Genomic DNA, 12,194 nt, shown 5'->3' on the forward strand with positions numbered 1-12,194 from the left:
CCAGGCAAGTGCAATCAAGTGCAGATTAATTATTTGAAGGAAATCAAATACTATTAGAACCCAGGTCTGACTGACCCTTTACTAAATATAATGTTTATCTATTCAGGGGTTTACCTGCTTTGACAGCAGACCTGCCTCCTACTGGGTAGCTCTTGGCTGCAGGCTGCTGCAGGTACATGTGGTAGATGGAGGAGGAGTTCATGGTGGCAGGGCCCTTCCTGGGGGACTGAGGCCTGGAGGAGGACCTGTCTGGGACGTAGGGCCTCACAGCCACAGCCAGTGGGGGGTCAGGCCTCTCCCCCTGGCCCGACTGGGGTGTAGAGCTGGGGGGGACAGAGATACGCTGCTGGATCTGCTGGGAGGAGGAACCAGGAGGTGCTGGGGTTGGGGCTGAGCGCTGCCAGGCTAAGGTAGCAGGGGCAGACCTGGGCAGGGAGCTGGTAGAGCAGACTATAGACGGGTGGCCAGTAGGTGCAGGGTAAGTCCCGTAGATGGGTGGTGGTTTGGACACAGATCCTCCTGGTAGTTTACTGGAGTCAATGCTCTGTGGAGGGAAACACAGTGAACCAGTTAGATAGATGTCCATGTAGGACAGTACGAAGGAGAGAGTCCAAGGAATGTGTGAAAGAGCAAAAAGTGAATGGCTGCGTCTCAATAGTCTAAAGTGGTTTCTCTACTTGTGTCCTCTCCTTCTCCTTATTGATCTGAGAAAACAGGGTCTGTGAAAGCAAAATGGTGCAGAATGCCTACCAGGAATTTGCTTTTCATGGTTAGTTATTGAATAACAGTGCAGGTGAAGGAGATGAAATGATGATAGGAAGCCACTTTAGACTATTAAGATGTACTCAATGACTGTAGTAGTGGGAGGTGAAGTAGGGATCTCACCTGGTCTGGGCTGGTGTTCCTCCAATCTGAAGGTTGGCGCGAGGAGACACTTTTACTCAGGGTGGGCCACACTGCATCATTGGCTACAGGAGGGGTAGAGAAGAGAGGGATTGAGTGAGAAAGGCAAGAGGTAAAAGAGGGGGGGGAAAGACAGCAGGACAAGTAGTTTGTGTTTCAGTATAAAGGTTGGTGGATGATTGGCTGTGCTATTCCAGTTGTTTCGAGAAGTGATCGATAGAATGTTGACGGTAGTCTAAATGAGCAACAGAAAATACAGTTACTCACAAAACACTGTGTATTTGAAGAACTAGTACCTGTAGCTAATACGTTTCCATTTCTATTTCACGTTGCTCTCTTTGCCTCTCGGTTAACCCAGAACTAAAGTCTTGCATAGTTGGTCAGATGCTCAATTAAGTCCTGGGTCCATACGTGTTAAGAGAAGAGATCAAATGAGGATTGGAACGAAGAGCTCCACTCTTTCTCTCTGCAAGTTACAGTCCAAATGTCCCCTCCCCTTCCAAAATTCGAAAGATGCTAACACCTGCGAAATCGCGATTTGCCCAAAGCACCGGAACTAATGCTGCTCGCTATCTCGCGCATCCCGTTGCACCATGACAGATCTACGGTACCATTTATGTTTATGTAGTCTGTCCACTAGAGATTAGTCTCATACAGACTGGTACAGTACAGGAACAGGATGACATCCATACCTATAGTGCAGGACAGACTGACCTGAGGAACACAGGGTCAGTTCTAATACAAGGAGTATGTGCTGGGTGTATTTTGGTCCTGTCCCCGTTTCTGATCCGGTTTAGATCAGGTTAAAGAGATTAGAGAATGTCTATCCCTCCAAGAGGATCTCTCTCGCACTCCCTCTCCCTCTCTTCTCTCACTCAGTCTTTCCTGCACTGTCTGGAGGTAAACTATTCCCTGCATCCTGTCTGTCTGCCTGCCAGGCTTCCTATTAAACCTATTGCAGTGTCTGTGCCAACTAAGCCACTGCTACTCTCCCTTTCAAACATTACAAATGCCCAGTCCTATTAAAGGTGAGCACTAGAGGTGCTACATCATCTAAGGCTGTGCCTGAAATGGCACCCTATTCCCTATATAGAGCAATAGTTTTGACCAGGGCCCACATAGAGCTCTGGTCAAATAAAGTGGACAATTTAGGGAATAGTATGCCATTTCAGGTGCAGAACAAGTCCATCAAAGAGGACACATCATTCCTCTCTCTACATGAGTCCTGTTTGAATTGTTACATTCATAGAGGTGGAGAACAATGCATCAGTAACCTCTTCTCTAATGTCATAGATCTATTTTTGTCCATACAAATAAACCATGTTGCCTAACCATTTCCCCTTATTCAATAGAGGTCGTTTAGACTGACCGTGGTATTTTTGGCTACAAATATTGATACAATAACATTAAATTCCAATATAAATAAATAGATTTTCTAGACGGGAAAGGAATGGGACCTCATAGTAGGCCTACTGAAGATGAACAAAATAGTTACATAATGATTCAACCTGTAGCTACATGTTTCATGTAAGGAGGGAAGGCTGTGGCATTAGTTTTAGGTAGATGTTCTATGTTATCCTATGTTATGTAGTTGATATAGGGCCTTGTTATTGAGGCCCCACTCAATGTATATATTTCATTTATGTATAAAAGAAGGGAAAGGAAGGCTGTGGAATTAGTTTTAGGTAGAAGTTAGAACTATATTATACATGCATGTACATAACTATCAGAATGTATGTTTAAGGCCTGTTGTTGATATCGGGCCTTGCTACTGAAGCCCCTCTCCTTCTGCTGCCCTGGCCCCTGGCTGCAGACTCACTGTTGGCACCGTGGGCCCCTGAGGGGGACCGGGGCCCCTCTCTCAGCTCCACGGGGTCCACTATGATGTCTAAATCTGAGACCTTCCATTGGCCGGAGGGCTTCCTCACACCGCACCCCTCCTCCTCTGCTGAGCCGAGACCACCACGCACGCCATGGTCACAACAACAACATCAACAACAACAACAATAACCGTGACAACAACGGCGGGAAAAGACGATACAAGTAAGGGAAGGAGAAGAAGAGGTCCACAGACAGACATGAGAGAATAGAGAGGACAGGAAGTTAGAGAAAGCTGAGCCAGATAACTGAAAAATATGACGAGTTTAGAATTGAAATATCTGCTCAGAGGTGTTATGTGCTGCTACCACTCTGAACTAAAATCCTCTACCACCTCCTCCATAGCAATCTCACGATTGTTGAGATAAGATCAACAAAGGTGTCCTAAATAGACAGATATAGTCTGACAGTCAGTAGTTTGAGAGTGATAAAGTAGGTAAAGCTGTGGAGTGTGGAGCAGGGACTGACCTGATTTGGAGCGGCCATGGTTGATGGTGCCAGTCCCAGGGACAGACTGTGGTTTTAGGGGGTCTGGGGGCAGAGCGTAGCCCCCCTCCTGTCTGCCTGGGACGGGGACCTGGATGTAGGGACACACCGCGGCCACGCGCCCTGAGCTGCTGGGGGTGGGCTGGGGGGAGGGAGGCCCATTTATCCTGTTAAGCTGTGGAGTGGAGAGAGAAAGACGGGAAATAGAATGTCAGCTATACTTTCACAGTGGTTAAAATCACAATGATCTTCTGTAGATTACAGAGAATTGCAAAGAGACAGAGAGAAACCAACTCCCTAAATACACTGCTCAAAAAAATAAAGGGAACACTTAAACAACACATCCTAGATCTGAATGAATGAAATAATCTTATTAAATACTTTTTTCTTTACATAGTTGAATGTGCTGACAACAAAATCACACAAAAATGATCAATGGAAATCAAATTTATCAACCCATGGAGGTCAGGATTTGGAGTCACCCTCAAAATTAAAGTGGAAAACCACACTACAGGCTGATCCAACTTTGATGTAATGTCCTTAAAACAAGTCAAAATGAGGCTCAGTAGTGTGTGTGGCCTCCACGTGCCTGTATGACCTCCCTACAACGCCTGGGCATGCTCCTGATGAGGTGGTGGATGGTCTCCTGAGGGATCTCCTCCCAGACCTGGACTAAAGCATCCGCCAACTCCTGGACAGTCTGTGGTGCAACGTGGCGTTGGTGGATGGAGCGAGACATGATGTCCCAGATGTGCTCAATTGGATTCAGGTCTGGGGAACGGGCGGGCCAGTCCATAGCATCAATGCCTTCCTCTTGCAGGAACTGCTGACACACTCCAGCCACATGAGGTCTAGCATTGTCTTGCATTAGGAGGAACCCAGGGCCAACCGCACCAGCATATGGTCTCACAAGGGGTCTGAGGATCTCATCTCGGTACCTAATGGCAGTCAGGCTACCTCTGGCGAGCACATGGAGGGCTGTGCGGCCCCCCAAAGAAATGCCACCCCACACCATGACTGACCCACCGCCAAACCGGTCATGCTGGAGGATGTTGCAGGCAGCAGAACGTTCTCCACGGCGTCTCCAGACTCTGTCACGTCTGTCACATGTGCTCAGTGTGAACCTGCTTTCATCTGTGAAGAGCACAGGGCGCCAGTGGCGAATTTGCCAATCTTGGTGTTCTCTGGCAAATGCCAAACGTCCTGCACAGTGTTGGGCTGTAAGCACAACCCCCACCAGTGGACGTCGGGCCCTCATACCACCCTCATGGAGTCTGTTTCTGACCGTTTGAGCAGACACATGCACATTTGTGGCCTGCTGGAGGTCATTTTGCAGGGCTCTGGCAGTGCTCCTCCTGCTCCTCCTTGCCCAAAGGCGGAGGTAGCGGTCCTGCTGCTGGGTTGTTGCCCTCCTACGGCCTCCTCCACGTCTCCTGATGTACTGGCCTGTCTCCTGGTAGCGCCTCCATGCTCTGGACACTACGCTGACAGACACAGCAAACCTTCTTGCCACAGCTCGCATTGATGTGCCATCCTGGATGAGCTGCACTACCTGAGCCACTTGTGTGGGTTGTAGACTCCGTCTCATGCTACCACTAGAGTGAAAGCACCGCCAGCATTCAAAAGTGACCAAAACATCAGCCAGGAAGCATAGGAACTGAGAAGTGGTCTGTGGTCACCACCTGCAGAACCACTTCTTTATTGGGGGTGTCTTGCTAATTGCCTATAATTTCCACCTGTTGTCTATTCCATTTGCACAACAGCATGTGAAATGTATTGTCAATCAGTGTTGCTTCCTAAGTGGACAGTTTGATTTCACAGAAGTGTGATTGACTTGGAGTTACATTGTGTTGTTTAAGTGTTCCTTTTATTTTTTTGAGCAGTTTATGTATAAACAGTGCCTAGTGAAATTATTAGCATTTTGTTGGCTTAAATTTGGAAAGCACAAAACTCTTGTTTTAAGGCATCAAACTGTGAAAACTGTGAGTACTTTCACTAGGCACTGTACAGTGCGGTATGTAGGTGTGCTATGCTACTGTATGTGCGCTGGTGGTCTGAGTGTGAGAGTGAGTGGGAACAGAAAGGTAGTGAGTATTGAGATAGATTGAGTATCTCTGGGAATACAAAGGTATTGAGTATTGAGATAGATTGAGTATCTCTGGGAACACAAAGGTATTGAGTATTGACATCTATTGAGTATCTTTGGTGAGCTTGTGAGAGTTCCTTCCTGGTCTTACAGGGTTGTCCTCTTTTTGACGTGCCTCAGCTTTTTTCTTGTGCAGGCGCTCGCGGAGGTCCCAGATGCGCTTGTCCATCATGGTCACCTCTGTGTTGCGCTTATTCAGCAGCTCCTTGTTCTGCTGTAGCCTGCCATTCTGCTCCGCGTTCAGCTTGTTACGCACCTGACAGAGACAACAAGGAAGGGCATGGCTGTGAGTCACACCAGGGGGCAGATGGATGGGAAATGTGTATGCGTGTATGTGCATGAGTGGGCGTGTGTGCGCGTTGGGGGCATGGCAGAGTCACGCCAGTGGGCACCCTGTCCTGTCTCTGTTTAACCAGGCCCTGGCAGGATGGAGAGACAAAACTGGACATCTATTATACTCCGACGCAAATGTCCTTCAAAATGAAAACGTCAGCCTGACTCTAATCTCCTCTCTCTCATCTGATCTGCAGCTGGATGATGTAATCTGGAATTTCCCCCCAAAATATTAATCTGAAGTGTCATTTCATGACATAATCTGGAACCAAAATGTGAATCTGAAGTGTCATTACTTTATATAGTGTAATTTCTTGATTTATTACGTAAAAACACGTGTCACGTCAAACTGATCTCTCTGCATGACTTTGTGTCATCATAATCTAGTGGTGTTGTGATAAAATGTTTACTTCTGTACACTACTTGCAGTACTTGTGGGGCGGCAGGTAGCCTAGTGGTTAAGAGCATTGGGCCAGTAACCAAAAGGTTGCTGGTTTGAATCCCCAAACCAACTAGGTGAAACATCTGTTGATGTGCCCTTGAGCAAGGCACTTAACCCCAATTGCTCTGGATAAGAGCGTCTGCTAAATGACTAAAATGTAAAATGTACTACCGAAAATATAATTTGAAATGGCTGAAGCAAGCACACATTTTCTTGAGGAAATGTACCTGTAGTTCCTGGTAAAGTTTGCGTAGCTCCAGGGCGGCGGTGCCAGTGAGAGGTCCTCCCAGGGGCTGCAGGCCGTTGAGACGTCCCCTCCTCAGGTCCTCCAGCTGCTGGGTGAGCTGGTCCACCTTCACCACAGCTGACTGCAGCTCTGCCTGCTTCTCCTGGAACAGCCCACTCACATGCTGGATCTCAGCCGCTGCATGGGGAGAGGAGAGGGGACGCAATACACTAATATCAGTAACTATGTATTATGTGTGTGTTGGGGAGAAATCAAAACATATGCTTTGAGTCTGATGCTGTGTAAGAGAAGAGTGAGTATAGTGTATTGGAACGTTGTGGACTGGATGGACAACTCCTCTTCCTGTGGAGTATCAGTATCAGTGTGTGGCAGGCAGGGTGCAGCCTTGGACGTTATACAGAACAGGACACTGCTACAGTATGACCATGGGGACTTTAAGACATCCAGAGAACTCCTGTCAACACCCAGACACACCCAGTTCCAGACCACAACATGGGGAGGGTCAGATTCCAGGCTCACTGACAGAACTAAGGAAAGAGATGACATCATGGACAGCTGAACGGAGCCCAGATTCTACTTCCACCACATTAACAGGGCAGTGTGTGTGTGCACGTACGTGTGTGTGTGCGTGCGTGCAAGCATGTGTGTATGTGATTGGAGCATTGCTTACACAGGTTGCCATTGATGAGCTTGCTGTAGTCCACCTGGCCCCTCATGGCGCGGATCTTCTTTAGTTTGGCCTCCTGACACTCCACTCGCTCCTTCAACCTCTGCAGCTTCTCAGCCTCCGACGCTGTCTGGCCCTGTGTGTGGTCCTGCTGCTTCAGGTACCTCAGACGCTGCTCCTGAGAGGAGGGGAGGGGAGAGGAGAGGAGGGGAGAGGAGGGGAGCGTTGAAGGAGGGACAGAGGGGAACAATGAGTTACAGATGTGGGGAGGTAAAATGTAGTGCAAGCATTCCTCCACTTCATTCAGACACAGTGCAATGACGGATAAAATTACACACACTGACACACACACACTGACACACACACACACACACACATATTCGAAAACACACACACATAACAATGACCTGCTTTTAGAAATAACTTTCACACATACTACACAGCCACACACCTCAGTTCTCACAGAAGAGAGCTGAAAGGAACAAAGGATGAAAAGGAAGGAGATGTTAAAGGAAAAATAGAGTGAAAAGAGAAAGAACGTAATAAAAAGCATTGAGAAAACAGGGAACAAGAGACACACAGCAAATGTAATCTAATTCAGCTAACTCAGTGGACCTAAGCACACAGATCCGCAGAGAAGAGAGAATACACAAACCATTTTTCTCTATTCAAAATAGTTAAAGGGCTTTACTGCCAATACATGTTTTCTTCAATACAAAAAATACCAGCCCTGCAAATTACATATATAGATAATCTAAATAACGATAAGCAAATCCATACATACCAAATACACACAAGTAGTGGAGTGATTGAATGAGTGAAAAACAAATCAGTATGTGAATGAGAGAGTGAATAAAAGGGATTGCAAGGCTATGTGGTGCTGAATGAAGCATTTTCAGGTCTGCTCTAGAATGAGCAAACACAATGCAGGTTCTGACGGAGAGAGAGAGAGAGAGAAAACTGGGCAGGGAGTGTTGACTAAACACAATCCACTGTTCAATAGAAGGACAAAATGAGAGCAGTAACCCACTCAATGCAAACACCCAAAATCACAGCTAATCACACACATTAATTCACACTGTTAATACAGTGAACAAATAAAACATTCCCATACTGACACGTGTATGTAGCTTATACAGTCATATAAGCTTCATTAAACCTCTAGTAGTCCACCGCATCACCAGTATTACCCTAATCATCAAAATCATCAACACAGAAAAAGGCATCATGGCTTCTTATAGGATAGACAACGTTGAAACATCCACAGTGTTTCCTCAGCCCCATAATAAAACAAACAGTCATTTTTACCTTCAGACTGAGAAAGTCAAAACCTAATCCACAATCGGATCTACATAGGAAATGTGATTATCAATAAAATACTAAAGAATACGTGACTAGTTATCCCCTGATGTCTCAGGTAAATGCTTTACTGGTGCTGAATTAGAGTTTCCAGTATGTTGCGTGTGGTAAAATATAGGTTCCTCTCCCTCCTCTCCTCTCCTTGAGACAGCCCACTTCCTTCCCAGCAGCTGGCTGCTCACTGCTGACCTCATTTCCTGCCGGACATATATTCCCTTCCTGTTGTTGTCCCTGCTCGTTGTCCCTGGCAACGCATGCTGCCACCTCACACAATGACCATACTGACCTTAGTAACCATGACCCTGTACCTAGATAGTGACTGAACACATCATCACACACAAGATGATCTAGGACCTGCTTGATGTGTTTAAATGACCACAGAGACCACAACAAGCTGGCCACAGCACATGTGACCAGATCAACAACAGACCATGTGTGAACTACATCCCATCCAAGCAACCAATCAAAAATCAAGCAGAAGCAGAGGTACAATGGTCTGGAAAATCCTAGAGAGGAACCAGGATCATTCACTCTTACCCAAAGCATTCCATCCCAATCACTCAACATAACAGAAATGGCCAGACATCTCAGAGACTTCTAAAGCTATAGACACCAGTGGGTTTTCTGAATGTGAGGTCAAGATGGTTCCTGGTTGGAAGGGAGGTCTATCACTGTGAGGTTGATAATAATATTATGTTTATTGTTTATATACAGTACCAGTCAAAAGTTTGGACACACCTACTCATTCCAGGGTTTTTCTTTATTTTTACTACTTTCTACATTGTAGAATAATAGTGAAGACATCAAAACTATGAAATAACACATATGGAATCATGTAGTAACCAAACAAAATGTTATACAAATCAAAATATATTTTATATTTGAGATTCTTCAAAGTAGCCACCCTTTGCCTTGATGACAGCTTTGCACACTTTTTGCATCCTCTCAACCAGCTTAATGAGGAATGATTTCCCAACAGTCTTGAAGGAGTTCCCACATATGCTGAGCACTTGTTGGCTGCTTTTACTTCACTCTGCAGTCCAACTCATCCCAAACCATCTCAATTGGGTTGAGGTCGGGTGATTGTGGAAGCCAGGTCATCTGATGCAGCACTCCATCACTCTCCTTGGTCAAATAGCCCTTACACAGCCTGGAAGTGTGTTTTGGGTCATTGTCCTGTTGAAAAACAGTGATAGTCCCGCTGCAGAATGCTGTGGTAGCCGTCCTGGTTAAGTGTGCCTTGAATTCTAAATAAATCACTGACAGCGTCACCAGCAAAGCACCCCCACACCTCCTCCTCCATACTTCATGGTGGGAACCACACATGCGAAGATCATCCATTCACCTACTCTGCGTCACACATAGACATGGCGGTTGGAACCAAAAACCTCAAATTTGTACTCATCAGACCTAAGGACAGATTTCCACCAGTCTAATGTCCATTGCTCGTGTTTCTTGCCCAAGCAAGTCTCTTCTTATTATTGGTGTCCTTTAGTTGTGGTTTCTTTGCAGCAATTCGACCATGAAGGCCTGATTCACACAGTCTCCTCTGAACAGTTGGTGTTGAGATGTGTCTGTTACTTGAACTTGAGAAGCATTTATTTGGGCTTCAATCTGAGGTGCAGTTAACTCTAATGAACGTATCCTCTGCAGCAGAGGTAACTCTGGGTCTTCCTTTCCTGTGGCAGTCGTCATGAGAGCCAGTTTCATCATAGCGCTTGATGGTTTTTGCATCTTGAAATGTTCCGTATTGACTGACCTTCATGTCTTAAAGTAATGACGGACTGTTGTTTCTCTTTGCTTATTTGAGCTGTTCTTGCTCGTAACGTGTACGCTGGGAGTCGGGAAGCAGTGTCCCGAGTGGCGCAGTGGTGTAAGGTAATGCATCGCAGTGCTAGCTGTGCCACTAGAGATCCTGGTTCGAATCCAGACTCTGTCGTAGCCGGCCACGACCGGGAGACCCATGGGGCGGCGCACAATTAGCCAGGGTCGTCCAGAGTAGGGGAGGGAATGGCCGGCAGGGATGTAGCTCAGTTGGTAGAGCATGGCGTTTGCAACGCATTAAGAAGGAAATAAATTCCACAAATTAACTTTTAACAAGGCACACCTGTTAATTGAAATGCATTCCAGGTGACTACCTCATGAAGCTGGTTGAGAGAATGCCAAGAGTGTGCGAAGCTGTCAAGGCAAACGGTGGCTACTTTGAAGAATCTCAAAAATAAAATATATTTTGATTTGTTTAATACTTTTTTGGTTACTACATGATTCCATATGTGTTATTTCATAGTTTTGATGTCTTCACTATTATTCTACAATGTAGAAAATAGTAAAAAATAAAGAAAAACCCTGGAATGAGTAGGTGTGTCCAAACTTTTGACTGGTACTGTATATTATTGATCAGCAGTGTCTGTGTGCCTGTCTGTGTCCTAGTACCTTGGCAACCAGCATCTGCTGTTGGGCCTCGATCTGTTGCTGTTGCCGTGTGGCCATCTCCTGCAGCTCCGACAGAGTCAGCTCCACGCTAGGGTTCCCCACCTACACACGCACATCAGACAAACAGAGAGAAAGAACAAGCTCAAAATGTGGGCCCTCTCAAACAACAAACAAAGTACATCCCCACACACACATATTGACATGTACATGAAAACACTGACTGCTTCAGATGATAAAACATTATGCTATAGAGTTACAGAGACTGGTGTAGGCAGCAGTAGACCTAGATACAACAATATCAAACATAGAGACAACAGGTCTCATCTCACTATCTTATGTAAGAGTATTCTCCATAACATCAAAGACACATACCTCTCCTCTTTAATGTGAAGTTAGAGGACTCATACATTAGCTTTGTGATATACAAAATGAATATCAAATCGAATATCATACACATTTTAATATTAAACATTATGCTCATGACATTAAAGGTTTGCTGCCGACCCGTGATGCTGTGTGCAGGGTGTGTGCAACAAACAGCTGTCAAAAACAATAATGCTTATTTAAAGATTTGTTTTATTTCTCAGTGCACACACACTGCAGTCACAAGGCGCTCACACACACACCAGCAATCATCAATCATCCAAGATGGCGTAGCAGTGCGGTCGTGTTCTTTGTTGTGTGTCCGTGTAAATAGCCTGTTTTTTGTATTTTTCGTACTTATTTCCCTGTCACACTTTTCATCCTTCTACAAAATATACTTTCCTCCAACCCGCCTCACTCAATGTGGAACGGATTCTATTATTGACTTACCTTTTATCTAGAATCTCCAGTTGAAACTAGCTAGCCAGCTAACTAGCTACTTGCTATTAGCCACCGTTAGCGGTTTTCACCCAGAACATCTGATTTTCTGCCGGAATAACTGAATCACTGGACATTAACACCGGATCGCAACTAGCTAGCCGCAACCGGATGGATGTTGCTGTTGGCTAATCACCGCTGCCCCCGAAGCAAGCACCAGTTAGCCTTGAGCTAGCCTCGAGCCAGGCCCATATCCCGGCTATCTACCTCTCTGTCTACCGGACGGGAGTAGCCAGCTAACTAGCTACTTGCTATTAGCCACCGTTAGCGGTTTTTCACAATTGTCCGTGGCCTGCACTACCTACCAGCCAGCTCTAGCCTGGACTATTATCGGCCAGTCTGCACTGTCTGCACAGCACGTTATCGTTTCTAGCGGAATCACTGAATCACTGGAACTTTAATACAGGATCATCGCAACTAGCTAGCTGCGACCAAATGG

At 45.9% G+C, this 12,194-nt stretch overlaps 1 protein-coding gene across 11 annotated transcripts in view; it reads right to left on the reverse strand.

Moving 5' to 3' along the window:
• Positions 1-12,194, reverse strand: part of LOC121539491 (apoptosis-stimulating of p53 protein 1) — a 42,592-nt gene that overhangs the window by 4,363 nt on the left and 26,035 nt on the right. For 6 of the 11 annotated variants that reach the window (XM_041848028.1, XM_041848026.2, XM_041848020.2 and 3 more), the window contains 8 exons: positions 10,895-10,996; positions 7,106-7,280; positions 6,416-6,612; positions 5,505-5,669; positions 3,250-3,442; positions 2,723-2,851; positions 886-968; positions 115-544 (listed from right to left, as the gene is read on the reverse strand). In XM_041848028.1, coding sequence (XP_041703962.1) covers positions 115-544; positions 886-968; positions 2,723-2,851; positions 3,250-3,442; positions 5,505-5,669; positions 6,416-6,612; positions 7,106-7,280; positions 10,895-10,996 — 1,474 coding nt within the window. The remainder of the gene's footprint in view (positions 1-114; positions 545-885; positions 969-2,722; positions 2,852-3,249; positions 3,443-5,504; positions 5,670-6,415; positions 6,613-7,105; positions 7,281-10,894; positions 10,997-12,194) is intronic. The other 5 variants (XM_041848025.1, XM_041848031.1, XM_041848024.1 and 2 more) reach the window with 4 other exon arrangements.

Source organism: Coregonus clupeaformis, chromosome 25 (genome assembly GCF_020615455.1).
Source record: "Coregonus clupeaformis isolate EN_2021a chromosome 25, ASM2061545v1, whole genome shotgun sequence".
Classification (NCBI taxonomy): domain Eukaryota; kingdom Metazoa; phylum Chordata; class Actinopteri; order Salmoniformes; family Salmonidae; genus Coregonus; species Coregonus clupeaformis.